Source organism: Anas platyrhynchos, chromosome 1 (genome assembly GCF_047663525.1).
Source record: "Anas platyrhynchos isolate ZD024472 breed Pekin duck chromosome 1, IASCAAS_PekinDuck_T2T, whole genome shotgun sequence".
Lineage (NCBI taxonomy): Eukaryota > Metazoa > Chordata > Aves > Anseriformes > Anatidae > Anas > Anas platyrhynchos.
The window spans coordinates 6,908,542-6,928,354 of NC_092587.1; the positions used below are offsets into that span (position 1 = coordinate 6,908,542).

Below are 19,813 nucleotides of genomic sequence, written 5' to 3' on the forward strand. Positions count from 1 at the left end.
AAATTTTCACCATGAAAATACATCTCCACCTGGCAGCCTGCAGGAGGAATGAACTATTGCATCCTGGTTCCTGGAAATAAACTTGGTTCTGCTTTTTGTCAGGTTTTCAGTCCCATTCAACCATGATTCATGCACCGAAGGTCTTTTCTGCTGGCAGACCTGATATGATTTCATTTGCTGCTTTTATGTGTGAGGAAAATAGGTGAGACAGAGCTAAGCAATATCCCTGCCACCTCCTGGTTCATGAACACATCTTCCAGAGGGGAAAGGTTTCAGTCTCATCCATAAACCTGGCGAGGATGCTCTTTCTGTGAGGTTCACTTCAGTGATTTCTTGCTCTTTTCCAAATCAGCATGCGCTGGTCTTGTCAGGCAAGGTGTATGCACTTCTCAAATATTAATTCACTATTTGCTTTACGGGGAATTCCCAGCCCTGAAGGCTTAAATCAGTTTAGTAAGAATGAGTCCCTACGAATTTCTTTCTGCAGGACAAGGATGCCTTTTGGGAGTTTCTGCACTTCATGTAATAAAGACCTGATTTGTATTATGTGCAGCAAAAATGAATGGCAATAATATGTTTCCGCAGGAGCGTGGTAATGTGTTCACCAGACTGTAACTCGGTCTGCTTGGGTGGGATTGGGTCTGAGATCAAATCACCTCCTGGATTATTTCTGCACACGAGCTACATCTTTCAGCTCCCTGGTACAGCCAGCAGCACTGCAGGCCCCACGTCAGCTCCCTTCACGTAGGTGCTTTGTGCTGTTTTAGTCACTCACAGAGGCCCACCTGGTCTCGAGCTGTCACTGTAGGATAATCCAGCCCCCCGTAGACCCGTGACCTACCTTGTCAGGTTGGGTGTCCCATGCGCTCCAGGGACACGGCCATCCCAGAGCTTCTCCTGTACCACTGGGCTCTACATGTGGGCACCTCAACCCAGCCCGTGTGGATGCAGGCAGTCCCTTCACTGGGATGTGCCATTCAGTTGCCTAAAATACACATATTTAGAGCTACACTGGGGTGTCCAGGACAGCCACGTGGATTTGGCAAATGTAACACACTGTGGGAAGCTTTCTTCTGGAGCGGCAGATGGAGGATAGCAGGGTACCCACGACCATGTCTCACAGCACCAGATGCCTGTGTTTAGGCAACCAAATCACCCCCTGCTCCATTCCCAACCCCCTGTCTTCTCGGTACAATTCCATTTGCTTTAACTTTCACTTGTGTCACTCTCTAGTCTTGGCTGACTCCATCTCTGGTGACTGTACTGTGGTGTTAGAAACCCAATCCACAATTATGTGTCCTAATCTTGAACTGGATCTCCCCCTTCCTTCTAGGAATAGCCAGAAGCGATAGATGTGTCCTTATAGAAAATTGTATGTGAGAGGAGCAGTAAAGATAGAGAAGAAGAGGGGTTCTTATCACTCTGGAAGGAAGTGGCCCTTTCTGGGTGTCTGATACCACAGTGATGGGCACAGGTTTAACAGCTGGCTTGGTTGTCTTGCAAGTGCCACACCAGCAAACCAGATGGAGACCTATTTATGCATAGGGAAATCAGAGCACATCAACTTGCATCACCTCCCCGCCTCTCCCACGACTCCTCACAGCCACTCGGAACAGACTGTTATCATTTAAGAAGATGGAAACTCAAGGGAATCTGACACAGAAGCCAGGCATATATTAAAGATGTTTTGAGCTATTATTACTGTAAGTGGCTTGAGTGCCTCCAGACACATGCTCAGTCTCACATGAGAGCCTTCAGTTTATGACACTGGAAGAACAAACTGTTTCTTGGGCAGCGAAGCTCTTGACAAATATTTGTTTCTGTAATAGGCAAGGTGAAGTATGTCTTAGGAAAGAATACCTTTGTTTCAGTGCCAGTCTCTAATGCCTCTCGTTAACGACATCCAGATTGCAGAGGCTGCACCAGCAGAGCTTTTATCAAAACCTGTTTTGCATGAGAAGTCATTATTCACAAGAACTAATTATAGCAGCTTGAAATTTCCTGTTATTCCAGTTGCAATATTTCTCAATCTGAAACAGCCTCGTTGTTGAACTCAGCTTTCTGCCTATCACAAGATAGTTTTGATATGTGTTCAGCTTCAAAACATAAAACATATGAGCAGGAGACATCACTGGATTCCCATCAGCTGGGTTTTGGAGCTGCCTGGGTCACATGAGAGGCTGCAAAAGCCTGCAGAGCTAAAATACTGATACCATGCACACCTGATATAAAGAAGATTAAGTTAACTGATTAAAAATAATAATAATAATAATAATAAAATAAATGTTCCAAAGCTGGAGAAGGGCCTGGGGCCACAGGATGCTCTGCCTCAGCCCCTTGCCATTCACGCTCAATGCATCCTATCTCTTCTGCGTGAGGCTGAATGCATTTTGCCTTGAACTTTCTTCTGATTCTGTTCATTGATAGGACAAGTGAATTACTGTTTTTTTGTTTGTTTGTTTTGGTTTGTTTTTTTTTTTGTTTGTTTTGGTTTTTTTTTTTTTTTTTGTTTTTGTTTGTTTGTTTTCTATTCTTTTTATAAACAGTGGGTATCTGGAGGTAATTCTTGGGTCATATTCTTTTCTAGACTTTTTTTTTTTTTTGCTGCTGATTTTCAAAAACAAGTGCATGAAATCATTTATGAAATGTTTGTATAAGAGGATTAGCCATGGACTGTACAAAGTATTCCAGAAAAAGTTTCTACCTTTGTCCTGAAAACATCTCGCCCTCTCAGTACCACATGCAAGCCTCAGCAGGACAGTGAGTGATAACTTTACTTGTTTGGTACTGTAAGGAGAATTAGCAGAGGGAAAACACACATAGATTGATACATTGGGTTGCTCAGGATGTCATAGTTAGACTGGGAAAACAAACCCAAATTATTCCTCATCATTGTTTGCTTCTTAATTTATTTTTTATTCCCCATGCTAATATGTCTTTGTCCACAATTTCACGAGGGTACTAACATCAGCCAGTATGGAAGGCCGTTCCCAAAATAAGAACTACACGGGTTTAACCATATAAATAGAATTTGGATGACTTCCCACACCATACATCTCAGGTCTTTGAGCACTTACTGAATTCTTTGCTCTAGTCTAACCAAAAAAAGAAAAAATGTTTGTAAAACTAACCTCTGTGCCTCCTGCATTGCAAGCTGGACAATGCCCATGAGAATGGGTTATTTAGCCTTTAGCATCACCCCAGTGTGTAATGGGAGCTTGCAAGAGTTTGCTTTCTCTGCAAGAAAGAAGGCATTCCTGGTATTCTTCCTGTGCTCTCTTGATGGCTTCTAGAAATGACTTCTGGCAATTTTTTTTTCATTTGTGCATCCACCTGTGTTTATTTTTTTTATCTGCATCCCATTCTCTTTTAAGGCAAGACTGGGAATAGGAGGTTGATGGAAGATCTGTTGCTGATATTGTAAGGTTGTTGAATAATTCTAACAAGCTTTTATTTGGTGAAACTGCTAGAAAATGATGACAACTAATAGCTGCCTGAAGCTCCCCCAGGACTAGGCAGGATTTTTTCACATTGAAGACAGAGAGGATATTTTTGTATTTCTGCATATCTAAATAAAAGCAGCAGAACCTCTGATAGTGAGGTCATTTTTTTCACACAGAAACATCCCAGCAGATGGAAATTAAGTCGGTGGGATTTTGATTCTATACGAATTAAATAAAAACTTATTATGGACTTTGGAATGTGGCCCGGTCTTTGGAAGTCCAGTAAAATTTCCTCCAGCCATAAATTGTTTGTTGGGCTAATTTACTGGGGCTTTCCCATCCCTTGTTGCAAAGCCAGTGCTGGCTATAAGTTACAGTAAACCTCTGTGTCTTCCCAAACTCTGATTTTAAGGTAAAGGACAACAATATTTTGGCTCCCACCACCTCCATGTGCCAGGATGCTTGAACGTTTCCCTTTCACATGCCACATCCTCTGTCCTAGGGAGCTCGGTCTCTTCCTCTAATGCTTTCTACTGTAGGTTCTCGGTGGTTTGCTTCCTACAGGAACATCCTTGAGACCCCCTTTGCGGGTCATTTGTCCCCCTGTTGTCCCCAGATGAGCCAGGACCAGCCCTTGCCCTGTGCTCAGCCTACTCTTGGGCAGGAGGCTGGCTTGGAGGGATGTCCCTGCCCATGACCAAGGATAGTGGCCAATGCTTCTCAAGCCCTCCCCACTCATCACTGAAGCTGCAGAATTGGGAGCCTGGGGGTAAAACTCAAGGGGTGATCACAGGGCTCATCCTGCCACTGCTAAGGTGCTCGGATACGCAGATGTGTCGATACCCAAGGCACACCAAGGAGCTTGGGAAGCTCTTGGGATGTGTAGGAAAGGGATGAAAGGCTCTGGGAGGACTGGGACTCTTGCTGGGGCACGTTTGTCTCAGCTCTCCCTGCTTGCAGGGTTCCAGCCCCCCAGCTCTGTGCTGCTCAGCAGTTTACTCCTATGTTTTGCTGCCACAAGCATATATAAATCATCGCTGTCCTAACTTGTGCTCTTGTACCTCTGCCAAGGTAATTAGTACGATGCACATTTTAAGAGAGTTATTTCTCTCTCCGGAGCAGCCTGACAGCACCTCAGCAGGCACAGCGCTGTCTGCTCGCCTTAAAATGCTTTATCAGAGCACTTTGGTTTTCTTGAAGGAAAGTGCTGAGGAAGGCAAGAAATTAATGGAGGGCTGTCAGACTTCTTGTACGGAGTTCCCCAGGAAAGTGGGGCAGAGGAGGAGCAGTTTTCCACCAGCCTGGGCACCTCTGCACCAGCGGCTGTCACAGTGGCTGCAGCAGCCTCTGTGAGGTAGAAAAGGTAGAAGCCTCTCCAACCCATCAGTAACACTCCCAAAATCTTGCGGGTTGTGTAAAAGAAGAGGAAGGTGAAATTCTGATTGTGTCCCCAAGACTGTGGGAGCTAAGCACTGAGATTTGTTAGATTAAGGCACGATATACAAATGTTCTTCAAAGATATCTGTGGAGCTGGATCCAGTTTCTGCATTCAGTTACCAGGTTATTATTATTTTTGTGTGTCTTATCGAGATGGAGAGTGGCTTTTGGGGGTTTTATTTAAAACCACCATTTTTAATGGCCCTTCCTATGTGCCATTTCCACCATGGGTCTCGTACAGGAATTGCTGCATCAAGCCCCATACACAGGCATGTGCCCGTCAAGTAGATATGCAGTCTTGCTCCAAATGTAAATGCTTGTCTGGCACGAGGTTATCTTACTTGCTTTTGATAATGGCAGTCATCCAGTGGGACACAAATGAGGACTGACTCATCTGCTTCAAAAGATAAAGAGATGTCTTATTCGGTTGAAGCGCAGGGGTTTCATTACAATGCTGCAAATTTCAGCAGAGTTCTTCCAGGTCAATATGGATCTGACGCAGATCAACATCTCACTCTGCATTTAAATTATTTATCATGCACACTGACTCTTCAGAGCTAACAAAACACTGCTCCTTTCACCCTCAAGTGTTGAGTTGGTTCAAATAACCTCCAGGGCAGCCGACTGGCTTAGGGTTATAAATAACTTGAGTATTTCATTTCTTACAGTTTTCCCCCCCTTGCTCTGTTGTTGCTGCAGTGTGGTGTTTCAGCTAGATCTTCAGTCTGTTTATAAGAGCAGACTCTGCCCAGTTAAATACTTTATTGAGATTGATTGGTCTAGGGTTTAAGAAAATGTAGGAAAAAATCATTTAATTATCAAGGAAGCATGTGGAAAAAATGATTTACACCATAGGCTTGAGGTAAGAGAAGAAATTAAGACACAGACACAAAAAAGGTCTGGGTAACTGTGAGCAGGATGGGTTGGCTAAAACCAGCCTCAGAAGTTAATCTGGCACTTTGCAAAGTTAAAACCTGAAGAAGGGATATCTTTGATGATATGTCTGCTCAGAGACGGACAGGCTATTGCACACAGCATCTGCTGGATGAGAGGGGTCTCTGACACACAGGCTTTGAAGCTGTTTTTGCTCTGTGCAATGCTGGAGGTAGTGCTCCTGTATGAAGCATCTGCAAGGCTGGAGGAGCCGTGCCTCAGCAGAGGGGATGTCCTGCTGTCTGCAGCACTGCCAGGGTGCTTCCTCACTGCTTTAGTTCAAACTGTTCACATAACATTCAATGTCCTGCTTGTCCTGGGGCTTGGCTGTCTGGTTATAAACACTGAAGACCTGGGCAAGGATGTTGTTATCCTTAGGCAGTTTGAAGAGGACAGCAAAATAGCTTGCAGAAGTGAAAGAAAGGGAGAGATTCTCCCACTGTAACAGCAGAGCTGCACCCAGCCCAGGAAGGCTCTGCTGGTTTTGTACCCTATGAAAGCTCCTCTTACCACATGTAGGGGAGAGGATGGAAGGGATCATGCCCGTATTTTAAAACAATTCCTCCTCTACGCACCCAAAAACATGCAGAGGGAAGTCAGAGTATCTGTGGGTCACTGTAGGATCAGCTGCACCAGGTTTCTGTGCATAATTCCTCTTTGTCATGGGCAGTATCAATCTTCAGAAGTGTTTTTACATGTTCCTGAACAAATAGCCCTTCCCTGATTGAAAACTTAATGGGACAAGTCCTAAATAAGAGTTTCTCCTCCATCCCCCTTTCTTACCTTCTTGGCAGAGATGGGTCCAAGTGTCACTTGCCTCTTCTCTTGTTCTGCATTAGGCTCTGTGGATATCCCCCTTTCTACGATGAAAATGACTCCAAACTCTTCGAGCAGATCCTCAAGGCGGAGTACGAATTTGATTCTCCATATTGGGATGACATCTCTGAGTCTGGTAAGAAGCTCATTTATTTGCCACAACCAGGCATGCATGCAGCCGTACCTTTTGTAGGTGTTCTCCATATGTGCCTTCCATTGTGTGTGGAGCTCCTTTTAACTAAAATTCATTGGGAATGGGCATTTCTTCTAGATAAATAGTTACAGGAAGTTATTTTTGCGGGAGAGCAAATTAAGTACCATTTCATCCAGTCACATACAAAGCACTAAAATGTAGCTGGGACAGAAGAAGATAGCAGAAGGCTGTCCCAGAAAGACAAAGCAGTTCAATATCTCCATCACATCCAAATAAAATGCAGGTGTTTTATGTGTCACTAAGAATAGAGAAAGTAGTCCAACTCTGTTACTAAAACTGTGCCGCATGTCTGAAGTGAGTCTGCAGTGTGTACAGCAAAGACAAATGCAAAAAATTAATGGCTTCTAAACGAGGACAATAAACAGATTTGGAAACTGGGAGTACTGTCCATGTGGCTGGATCCAGGTAGCTGCCCATGTGCTCCCCCAGTTCCCCACCCAGCAGAGAAGCCGTTTAACCCATAGCACCTGCCTGTACCTGCAGAGGCTTGCCAGCATTGCATCCCGTGGGTGCCACTGATGGGCTGTGGCCTCCAGGAGGTCACACAAGGTTGGTGCCATTTCACGCAGGAGGAGAAATGAATAATGGGAAAAAAAATATGATACAAAAATATCCTGGAAATACTTTTTTTTTTTATTATTCCTTAGTAATACCGATTACTTAGGTGAGACATTAAAGTGTTTTATTTTAAACATGATCCTTGTGGGTCCCTTACAGCTTGGGATATTCTCTGATCCTATGAGATATCCTACTATATCCTAATAGAACAACATTTCATGCTGCTTACATCTGCAGTCCAGATATAGTTGGGAGAGATTGCTTTAAAATGCATGTGATGAGAGGTTTTTTTAAGCCTGTAAGAGTTTTCTGAGCAAATATGAAGGTCTGCTGGCAGACTCCTTTGCATTTTGGGAGAGAAAGTCCATCACCTACAGCAGCACAAAGATTTTCCTGCTATATATGGCTTTGCTGTTGCTCCTTCAGCTGTTCTCTCATGAAACTACTGGATACATGCCATGCTGTGATCTCCCTTCCCTCCATCCTAGAGTCAATTAAAAACACACTACCTCATGCCCAAGGGAGTCCCTTTCCCTCGGTAACTGGTTTTTAAATACACAACATGTCCTCTTCACTGCCCACGTGTGTGGTTGCTTGGAATGAGCCATGAAATGCTCCTCTTGCTGCAGTTTCTGACCTTCTCCTTGCCTTTCCCTCTCAATTTACCAGCATCTCCAACAGGTATGGCCATATTCAGACCACTAAGGTGCTCAGAAGCTTTTGGCTGACCAGGGAGCTAGAAGCTGGCAGGATCAAATTCTTCTGACTCCAAATTATTCACCCCACTCCTAAGCGTACCTGCAGGAGTAGAGGCCTTAGGCTTCTATCTGCCACATTAAATTCCTTAAATTTGGTCCTAAGTCACTTTGGTTATGTGTATACCAATAAATGACAAATGAACTAGGACCATTTTCTGGTACTGGTGGCACTTGGTGGTCTGGTCCCTCTGCTAAAACTCGTTTTGCCTTCAGAGCAAGGGAGCATCCTGCTGACGGGAAATGGGCCGTGCTTATTCCCAAAAGATGCTTGGGAAGGAGCTAGGTGGTCTTGAAGGCAATTTTAAGAGGGACAGCTCAAGAAGGTAGATGGTGGTTTTCCATCAGCTGTGAGCATTCCCTGACAGTTTTGTTTACTAGTTCAGATATCATTTGTTTACTAGTTCAGACATCAATCTTTGTATTATCTGAGCAACATGTTCCATACCTATGGGGAGTTCTCTCAATAATCTGGTTGCTGTTGTATGTAAATAGGAAACCTAAGTGTAGGTCTGGCCATATTGCAGAACTCAGTATTAAACCTATTGATTAAACCTATTATTAAACCTATTGCTTTAAATGATCTTGTCTTTTTTTTTTTTTTTTTTTTTTTTTTAATAGCTAAAGACTTCATTCGGAATTTGATGGAGAAGGACCCTAATAAAAGATACACCTGTGAGCAAGCAGCACGACACCCTTGGTAAGCAACAGTCACTGCTGTGAAACCCTTGGGACAGTGAACGTTTTCCTCCAGGTTTTCCTGGAAAAACGTGATGGACTTTAATCTCGTGCATCAACCTGTTGAGTATCTGTGCAATATTTCAGTGAAAGGCTGCATTATGTTGACTGTAGTGCAGCGGTGGGATACACTGAAATGACTGAGCCCAGAAAGCACATTTGGGGTTGAAGGCAAATGGTCAGATTGTGCAGGTGTGCAGAAAGCTGGGTATCAACCTGCTCATAAGGTCTTTGTCAAGGTAACAGCAAAGCACCTAAGAGAACATTAAGAGGTAGAAAATTCTCCTCTGTGCTTCACAGATGGTAGCCTACCTCCTCACCTCATGCTTGCAGCAAAGGTCGGGTTTGGCGTGCTGTTTACCCTGCCTTGTTGAATGGAAGAGGCAGAAAACACTAAGAAAGGGATAAGCTGAGTCTGAATTAGTCTAACAATGTTGCTTCTCTGCAGTGACTACAGAAAAGTGCCTGGTCTGGCTGTATTCGTAGTTTAGCCCTCCATTAAGGGCTTTATATGAGATGATGCCTTTGCACATAGATGACTTGACCAACATTACCCAGAGATCATGTAACTGAAACAGGAATGGCTCAAGGCCTTTTGACCAACTCGCTTAGCATCACCCCACACTGCCAGCTGCACCCAAAAATGGGCTTTAGACACAAGTCTTTTGTCAGGGACCATTACACATGAGGCAAGACTATCTTTGGTAGTTACAGTAGCTGCAAAAGAAAGAAGTCAATGATGGTATTTTCACCCCAGGTATGCATTAGACTGTGCTTTTATGTCATCACAATTACCACAAATACCATTTCCTTTTGCAATTTCTGGAGTGTTAGCTGGATAAGAGCATTAGGCTGTGCATTTCTCAGGGAACAGAGGTTTTTCCTGAGTGTCTCTAGCCCCTCAGGAAAGCCACCGAGCCAGTGTCATAACTAGCTAAACAGCTTGATGGGCCTTAAAAATGTCCTGGTGATGCAGTCTGAGCCCAGTGATTAACCTCACATAGTGCAGCTGAGTGTAAAATGCCTGCTAGGAAAATCACAGGCAGAGAAGTTATTGGTGTTTTTCTGGGTAGTTTTGGCTTCAAGGTGTTTATGCTCCTCTCCCTGACCCCAGCTGGTTTGCCTCATCCCACTGTTGCTCTCAGTCCTGGGACAACATGGATGGTAAATCCGTTCAAAGGTTTTTACAGAGGAAAAAATGCCATTTTTGGCTCACTTGCTGATGATATTTTATGAATATGCAGGGTGATGAATTTCTCTGATCATTAACTAATAGTTTTGCACTCATGAAGGAGGCAGAAAGTTACAGCTACAAAAGTAGGACAGTCTGATGGCACTGACTTCTTCACGGTGGGAGTGAGGTACCAACGTCTGACTGCCAGATGCTGTACTACAAATTATGCTGAAGATAAGATTGAGGGTCACCCTTCAGAATCAAAACAGTTCTAGGAACAGTTTCGGATGTAGAAAGAAATGTAAATCATCGAGAAAATCAAAGTTGTTGCTTTTCATTTTCCGTGTAATGACAATGAGAAAGATTTTACAGATGGTTATTAGCTGGGTCAGCAGGGTTATTGGCTGGCATCAATGCAAATGAGAGATGAGGGAAAGTCAAGACCTGGGTCTGCCCTTTTTCCAGTGCCCCATCAATAACCGAGTTTCCCATCAATAAGTGTGACAAAAAAAGAAATCTGGGAAATGAAATCTGACTTTGGTGAGAGGAAAAAAAAAAGCATTTCTAAATGATACTGACCTGAGCCTCAGGAAATTAAACAAGTTACAAAAGTCAGTATTAGAAATACAGAATAAATAATGGGAAGGCAAATCCCAGCAGGGAATGAGGTGACCATTTGTATAACTGAGAGGCAGATTTTCCAAAGCCCCATATCCAAGATACACAAAGTGTAAGCATCCAGCTCTTGGCCCCGCTACATCTGTGTTGGTTGCTGGAGTGCAACAAAGAAACGTGGCACTTGTAACACACACAGCTTCTGGGCCCTCCTAAAGGAACAAAATGATAAAAAGCGTTTTCATTCTTTTTTTTTTTCTTTTCTTTTTTTTTCATGGCCCACAGCCAATGGAAACTCACAGGCTGCTCCATAATGTTTGGTATTTTCTACAGAATTCAATCTTCCGTTGAAGAAACCCCCCTCCAAAAAGGGATTTCCCCCGTTTCTGTGGCCGGGGTCTTTTTCTGCCAGTCTGACTTTGCAAGGCAGTGGTTCATTTACAGGGCTGCCTGCAAAATTCCCAAATCCACCTCTCTCCCACATGATCTGCAGAGCACAGCAGGTGGCGAAGGCAGTACGTGTCAGTGGATTAAAGAGCAGAAGGAGGGTTGTGCAGTGAAAGCAATGCATGAGCATATCCAGAAAAATGGCTTCGGATCTGCCTTTGTCCTCCCCAATGTGCTCCTGAGCAGAGGTCTCAATGCCTCCTTCCCCCTTGCTCTTGAAAATCTTCCTGTAACATAAATGTCGCTGTTTTGGACCTCTCTGGAGAGAGGTGCTGTGATTCTTGGAGGGTCTGGATCCTGTAGTGATAAACACTGCTCGATCGCCTTTTTGGATCATCGAGGCTGCTCTCCCAGATATCATCTGTTATTTCAGAGTTAGTGGTGAGACCTCATTTTGCCAAACCATTGCTCAAGAAGCATTTTCCACCCGGATTGCTTATGCCAGGAAATAATGAGGCTTTTACTGTTCCTTCTCTCTTTTTAGCCATTATATCTGTTGCAATGGCATCCTTCCCTCCCCTTCCAATGCGGAGGAGGAGGTGGAGAGCTTGATGGTTCTTCTCAGTGGTCAACTATGTCCTTCTCTCAGCCTGGATATAAGCTTCCAGCAAGTCTAGGCTTGAGTTCCTCTGTCTTGTGGCTGTATTTAGTGTCATAGAAGTTGGGGACAAGGGTGCAAGTGTTTAGCCAACAGAGAGGCTACAGTGACTATTATAATGGGGACATCCTATCCCATCTTTTTGTCTAAACACGTATTTTTCAGCATACCTCCCTGTTGCAACCTCACCTTCCATAGTGTTTGCATTGTGTTATCTTCTGCATGTGATCAAAATTAGTGTAAGTGGATAAGTCTCCTGGCTTGGTTGGAGGAGATGATCAGGTAGAGAAGCATAAATGAGGAGGTGGCTCCATGTAGTGACAATTTCTAGCTTTCCCCTTTTACTTCCTCCTGCATAAAACTTTTCCTGCAGTGCCAGATCTTTGGGATCAGCCATAAATTAGGAAGAAATATGTCAAATCATGAATACTTCTAAACACATAGATATAATCTCAATGTGATAAAAATATATATCTATACATAAATTGGCAACCCGGTCATGAGATTTTGTTTGCTTCAATGTATAACATTTGTGAAAATCAAACTGATTCCAAAATATTCCACTGATTTTAGTTACTCAAACAAGTAAATTGATAAGGTTTCCAAGAACTAGATCTTGCAAGATATTGCATTTGTGCCTTTAAGGTTAATAATCTCCTGGAATTTCAGGAAAATGCTCAAGAATAGCCAGCTATTCACATGACTAAATGTTTGTACAGGATCAGACCCTAAAAAAAGTAAATACTTCTTCCTAATGGCCCACTTTTCTGTGCTGTATCTGCTCCCCACATGCCTGCATTTACGTGATGTTTTGCTATTTATAATCAAACGGCCTTGGCAGGAGGACAGTATGTTAAACTTGGAGCTGGCAGAAAAGGAGGCTAATAATTGCAGTGAAGTATGGTAGCAGAAACAGTACAATATGTAAGGCTTGTTGGTATAATGATTACACCGCAGCCTGCACAATCTGTGCATTTATACAGATTTCTCCAGTTTAATATACAGATGACTTATGCTTTCCATTGGAAAAGTGATTTGTTTTATAGCATATCTTTCGCCGAAGTTTGCACTGTTTATGATGTGTTGCAAAGGTGCAATGTTCTATTTCATTGTTCCATTGTGACTTTTCGAAAAGGACATGGAAAATGAAGGTACCAAAAAAGTGGGGTAATTTTGCTGCAGCTTGATACATTTTAATGTTTCCCGAGCTCATATTAATGACAGCAATTAAGTTTATTAAATATATTGCCATGTCAAAACCCACATCCTGTTTAAGGCAGCAGCTCAGGCTGCAGTGATTAAGGGCAAGCAGCAGAAATCCACGGATCTGTTTTTTCCAGCTGTAGGACCACACTGTGCTCCCCATCAGGTCAAGCTGGGTTCTGTGTGCCCCAGGGCTGGCCCCAAATTCAGCCTTGGCCCAGGGGGAAAGAAAAAAGAGTCCTCATAGGGAGAGGAGAAGGCCCAGCAGTTAAGAAGCTGAAGTGGGAGCTGGAAGATGTGCTGTGAACTTATTTGCTTTGTCACGCATTTCCCAAGTGACCTTAAATAGGATTTAGAGCAGTGTGCTGCTGCTGGTTACAGCATTGCAGACAACTGGGGACGTGGAAATTGAAGGGTGTTATATGTATCGCCTCCTTATATTAACTGCATAACTGGAGGGAAGGAGGTTGTGGCACCTAAATTGTTGTGACACCTGTGTTAGTGGATACAAGCGTGGCCTTCACCTTCCCCACTGCTCATGGGGAGGGAGAGCGGATACTTGGGACGTGCCGACATCCATCCCCACCTACGTCAGGAATCGCAAAGCTTTGGCAAGGATCGAACCCCTGCAAATTGTGACCATGACCCTGTGTGTTTATTATGTGCCAGAGAGCACGAGCCAGATAATAATTTCCACCCAGGGAAAGGACATGGTTTACAAAGAGCTCAGTTCTCAGACAATGTTGTTTGAAGTGCGAAAAGGGCTCTCTGAAGGGAACTGCTGATGTTTACAACATTAAATCAAACCCTTGTCGAGTTCATCCCCACACTCTATTTATTTTGGAGCACCACTGATACCGTATGCGTGTGTGTATATTTATACACATGCATGTGTGTATCTGTGCATATATGTGTGTGTGCGTGCATGTATAGAAGAGTTGTGATCCTTCAGCCTTATCCATTCCAGTTAACTCCACGCTTCCTGTCATCATACTCAAGAGTATTTCCAAGCACTGCTTGGCCAGCACGGCGTTTGAGTTGGCTGCCTTCAGTGAGTATGAAGGGTCAGAAAATAATGCTAGATGAAAGACTCTGCTTGCCATCATGGGCAGGGAGGACGCGGCGTGCAACAGACATATGCTTGCAGTATGCTAACAAAGAACCATCTAAAAGGAAACTTACTGTTTTTGTCTTTGTTGGATGTTCCTTTCAAAGCTTAGAAGTGCTATATCTAGATAAATTGCTGTGATAGCTTGGAACCAAAAAAAAAAAAAAAAGCTAACATAAGTTTGAAATAATATCTGATCATTAGATTACATTCCTCTCTTGTACAGGACCATATTTTTATGGTTATTCATGAGCAGAGTCCTTATTAGCTTCAGTGGAAGTATTTGTGATGGACAGTATTCAGATAGTGGACCTTGGTAGCTGATTCTTTGTGCTGAGGCACTCATATATTTGTGACTTGATGGAAGACCAGCTTCAGCACGAAGTTCCCCAAAGAGCAGTCAGGATGTAGCTGCAGAATAGGGTCCCCCAGAGAAAAGTCAGGTCCCAGTTAGGGTCATGAGTCCTTGCTCAGTCCCGGGTGATGGTCAGCATGATAATAGATTGCTTCTGATTGTTCAGATTTATTTAATTTTGTTTTTGTGTAAGTGTGTGGTAGGTAGAAGTAAAATCTTTTAGTGGGCCAACACGTATAGTTGGTAGAAACAATGAAACCTCAGCGCTGACACAGTTAACATCAAAGTGAACTGCAAAGTTAAGAACTATTGCTCAGGGTTTGAGTAGATATGCATCAGTTTGCTTATCTCTGAAAGAGAAGATGGCTGTTTCTCAAGGCAAGTGGAGCAGATTCCTGTAGCAGAATGATATGTGCAGGGGAGGGAGGAAGAAGAAAAAATGCTAAGCTGTTTCTGTCCTAAAAGAAAAAGCAAGACGGCTTATATCTTCTAGATATGGGGAGTTAGAGAAAAGTGGAAGGGAGATTATAACATGCCCTAAAACCAATATCTCTACTAGATTTCATGCGTCAACTTCTCAGCATGGTAACTGAGTTTCATGAATAAACAGATTTAGTACAGATGTGATGACGCTCATGATCCCCACCTCAGGGTGAATTTGTGTGCCCAAAAGCTCATCTGACTTTTCAAACTCTACCAGTTGATTGTATAAAAGATATGACTTCTACCTGCTAACTTCCATCTCTTTCACCTCAGTACTTAAGCCACCACATCTCCAGCAAAACGCGCCAGAGAATGAGTACTAACTTTTCTTCTGGTTTCCTAGAAGTAAAACTATACTCTAAGCACTATAACACTGTGAGTATTTTATAAGATTTATAAGATTGAAGATCCTCCAAGTGCAAAGTACAGTATAAATGCACAGTCCTCATGTTACAGCGTTGCACTGTTAACAGGATAATTCTTCAGAGGCGGCTTGGAGAGCAATCCCACAGCCAGCTTTGGCAGCTGGGGCTATGTTTTGGGCCACACCGTTCAGCATTCCAGCACGTGTTTGAACATCTCCTGCTGAGCTAAACCAGCCCCAGCAGTGCTCTTATTTTCTTCTGATTAAAAACTTGCATCTGCAAGGTGCTAATGCTGCTGAAGAGACCTTAGACGTTGGTTGGTCCCCACCTGTGTAGCATTTCAGGTCTTCACAGGGTGTCCGTCAACCCCTTGGTGAAGTAGACAAGGACTATTCTTATTTGGGAAACATCCAAATACCAAGGCTATTTTTTCAGGATTACCAGAACTATGTCATCAACACAGAGTTAGTGGTGGTAGGAGACAGTTTGTGTGCTATTGGAACCAGCCGTTTCTTACTGAAACCACCGTCATTTTAGAATATGATTCCTAAACTCAATGTATATAATATATATAGTCTGTATTTGAGCTGCATGCCTGATGAAAAGTTTCATATAGCAAAAATGCACTTGTGAGTCCTTCTGGAGACTGATGGGAAAGATCTTCTGGGAGACCTGGCAAGGGTAGCATACCCCAGGACCCTGTTCTGCCCATGTTTCCAGAATAAAATTTGACAAGTGGGAAATGTGATCTGTGCTTATACAGCTTGGTAACAAGCTTGTTCATAAAGCAAAATGCTTCATTAGCTTGGGAGGAAAAATGTGCCTTGCAAATGTAAGTAATCTTCTCTCTGCAGCTCTGTCATTTTGATCAGTTAGTGAACAGATCGTTTGGCTTGTAGTTGTCCACACATGAAGTGCTTGGCTAAAAAATTTAGTTTTCTTCCACAGATCTGTACTATAGCAGGCAGTGCTCCCAGCTGGTACATGTTGAGGGCACATGTCTACACCAAGGAGGTGTCCCTGGACAGAGTAGAGTGCTCATGACATTTTGGAGTGACTCTGACTAGCAGCTGGCATTCCCATCAGGAAAATTTGCTAGGGCCCATGTGCACCAAAAGGCTGAGCAGTATGCAGGGAGTGCACACAGATCTTCATGCACTTGTGCACCTAAGACAGCTGTACAGGCAAAGCTGCTAGAGACTTCTCAAGCTGCTGACTCACAGAAGTGACCTGGAGGCAGTCATGGATATTCTGTTATGTCAGATGGGTCATGCAGGCCTTTGGTAAAGCTGTAGAAACCACCTCATATGATGGTTCCATGACTGAGAAATACAGAAAATGCACTGTATGAAGGCTGCAAGGGCAGCTGGGCTCCGTGTCTATTCATGAGTATATACATGTATGTTGTATGGGATCCATCAGGGACTGTGAAGGGCCTTGCTGTATTCCCCATGTGAGTAGTGACCACAAAGCTTAAATTAGATGCTGCCTCAACAAACTTAGAGCTGCCTGGACTCAGTGGGAAATGCAGGCCAACTTGCCTTGCTATCAGTGAGAGGTGATCAGGAGTTCTCTTGAGAGGAAGATCTGAAGATCTTCCATTTCTCCTCTCCATCACACCTCACCTTCTCCATCAACAGAACAGGGGCCCAAGAAGTGTCAAGTGCCACTTGGGAGCCCTGTTCTGTTCGTGGCACCTGTTCTTTTATCTACTTTAGGTGACGGTTATGTGGTGGTGGTGGTCAGCAAAGTGCCCTTCCCAGTTGGAGGGGAGCTACCCTGAGTGGGAACCCTGCTCTTGCCTGCCCACACTTCTCCTGGTTCCAGTACTATTGAATAACTCAATATAGAGTAGGTCAGCTCCAACAGGCTGGAATTGGTGGCTCTCTTGTCTCATGAAGTGAAAGTTTAGTCCCTCATTTTCCCTCCAAGAGTAAGTATTGTCTCTTATATCTCTCACTTCTTGGGTGAGAGCTACCAGCAGGAAGGAGGGGAGCAGTTTGGAAGAGACTGGTCGGTCCCAGAGAGCACTAATTCAACGTGCCACTGACACGAAAGTAGAAATTGCGGCATGTCCTTTGAAGAACAGGGTTACAGTTTAAAACAATCTGGGCAAAATGAAAGGAATGTCTCCAATTCATGGGATGCATAAACGGAAACAGCAGGCTGGGGTATGTAAGCAGAGTTTCATCTTCTAAGAAACACAAAGCAGTGCTGCCATTCTGCTGCCTTAGTTGGAAAAGAGCAAGGCTTGGGTACCGCCCTCTGAGGAAGATGTGGACTAGTTGGAGAAAGTCCAGAGAAGCTCACTAGATCAGAGGATTAGAAAATATGAGTTATGAAGAAACAGTGAAAGAATCGGTTTGTTTAGTCTAGAGCAGAGAAGACGGAGGGAAGACATGATAATAGTCCTCAAATATGTGAAAGGATGCTTCAAAGACAGAGGGAACAAACTAGTTTCCATGTCTTCTGGGAGATAGCAGGGCACCGAAATAGGTTGTCAGAGAAGTCTCCATCTTTTGCAGATCTTTAAGGATTGATAAGGCAAATACCTGTCAAAATTATTTTGACAAAGCTGGGGGGAGGGAGGGGAAATAGATGATCATTGTGTCCCCCAGACCCTCTGGTTCTGCTATTGGAAGTCCCCAGACCAGAAGGCTCTGCCCCTGACAGATGTCTCATTTCTTCAATTTCTTAACATTTGCTATTGCTAATAAACATCAGGCTTCTACACTGGGGCTAAAAAATTGATTTCTGAAAACATCACATACAAGATAGGAGGCAATCTTTGCTTCTTGGCTTCACCTACGGCAGGTAGTGTTATTTTCCCCAGCACACAGCCAAACATTAGTTCACGAATGTTCCTACACTTCCAAAAGATCTTGTGCCTTGTTGAGTTAAAAAAAATCAAGAAAATACTCTTGAAATAATTATGTTTGCCAGAGAATTGAATGTGTCTATCTGTTCAGGAAACTGCACAATATCAATGAAGTTTCTCAGTCAAGTGCTGTTCAGCTTAAGCTATTCGTGCAGCCTGTGCTAATTTAGTGAGAGTCCAGGTATCTGTTTTACTGTTAATCTACATTAATCAAGACGAATGGCTATGTACGTTGTCGGGTGGCAGGAAAATCTCCAGTGCAAACAGAAATCAGACAGGTTGGAGTGGCTCTGGAGGCTGCTGCATGGTTGAGGCTAAAAGTAGTCTCAGCCTGTTGATGTTAAATCTTTAGATGTAAAGGGAAAAAAAAAAAAAAAGTACAATGTTTTCATCAAGGGCTGTAATGGTGACAGAAAGCAGCCACGCACCAACAAAAGGTCGTACTTCTTTGTAGCTGCCAGATCTACAAGCCTTATCTACGCTTGCTTTTATTGCCCCAGATTTTCCACCGCTGCTGCCAGCAGAGACAGCGGTGGGAAGCCGGAGGCCTCATGCCAATTCAGCATCTCTAGGAACAATCACACCTTGGACCAGACTTATCTGTTGAGGAGACAAAGAATGGGTATTCAAGGAGAGCAAAAGATGTCTTAAAACCTGCCTTCTCTGCCTGTTTCAGGATTGCTGGCGATACGGCACTGAACAAGAACATCCACGAGTCTGTCAGTGCTCAGATCCGGAAGAACTTTGCAAAAAGCAAATGGAGAGTAAGTGACCCATCCTCAGAGAAGATGCTTGGACACATAATTCTGCTACTTTGGCATCTGCACAGCCCTTACAGCATGTCAATGCTTTAAATGGAAAATTGCTTTTGTGGCCCAAAATTTTGGATATAATAGTTGGTCCCATCTTAGATTACATGGCTTTGCTACTTATAGAGTGTGCTACATCATGTACATGAATGTAATGAGGACAAGAGATGGGGCCAGGACTAAGGAACCAGTGGTTGGAGAGCAGGGGACACAAAGCAATGGGGGCACCTGTGCATTGGTTCAAGGAAGGATATGTCCCACATGAGAAGGGATTTTGGGCTACCACATCCCATCTGATGGGATAGGGAAAAGTTGAGATGATGATGGACTCCTCTACTTCTGCCAACGTAGAGTAACCAGGAGAATGGCGGAAATTACACTTTCACCTCCATGTTTTAATTTTTCTTTTTTTTTTCCCCCCCCAGCAAGCGTTTAATGCCACGGCAGTCGTGCGACACATGCGGCGGTTACACCTCGGCAGCAGCCTGGACAGCACGAGCGCCAGCGTCTCGGGTACCCTCGGTCTCGCCGCGCCACTGTCTGATACAACCACCCGGAAAGATTGTGAGTAGGGGGGAGAAAATCTCTGGGAAATGCTTTTTCTCTCTGCCCCCAGGCTGCAGTCCTCGCTGCCAGCAGGTGTTTGAAATGAGGACCGAAAAGGGACCGAGGCTTTCGTGTTTAGCTGGCAAAAAACCAAACCAAAACAAACAAACAAAAATAATAATTCCATTGGAAATATTTATGCACTGAAAAACTGAATTTTCATCTCAGTGCATTTTTGGGAGATCCTCCTCTTGTGGGGCACAGAGGCTTTTGATTGGGAAAAAGACCCAGACAAACCCAGGAAAGAGTTATGTATGTGGCTGAAATCTGGCAGAGTT

At 43.7% G+C, this 19,813-nt stretch overlaps 1 protein-coding gene across 4 annotated transcripts in view; it reads left to right on the plus strand.

Annotated features, from left to right (window-relative positions):
* Positions 1-19,813, plus strand: part of CAMK1D (calcium/calmodulin dependent protein kinase ID) — a 219,389-nt gene that overhangs the window by 189,829 nt on the left and 9,747 nt on the right. For all 4 annotated transcript variants that reach the window (XM_027460556.3, XM_027460549.3, XM_027460562.3 and 1 more), the window contains exons 7-10: positions 6,653-6,765; positions 8,778-8,856; positions 18,797-18,884; positions 19,355-19,493. In XM_027460556.3, the coding sequence (XP_027316357.1) occupies positions 6,653-6,765; positions 8,778-8,856; positions 18,797-18,884; positions 19,355-19,493 (419 nt within the window). The remainder of the gene's footprint in view (positions 1-6,652; positions 6,766-8,777; positions 8,857-18,796; positions 18,885-19,354; positions 19,494-19,813) is intronic.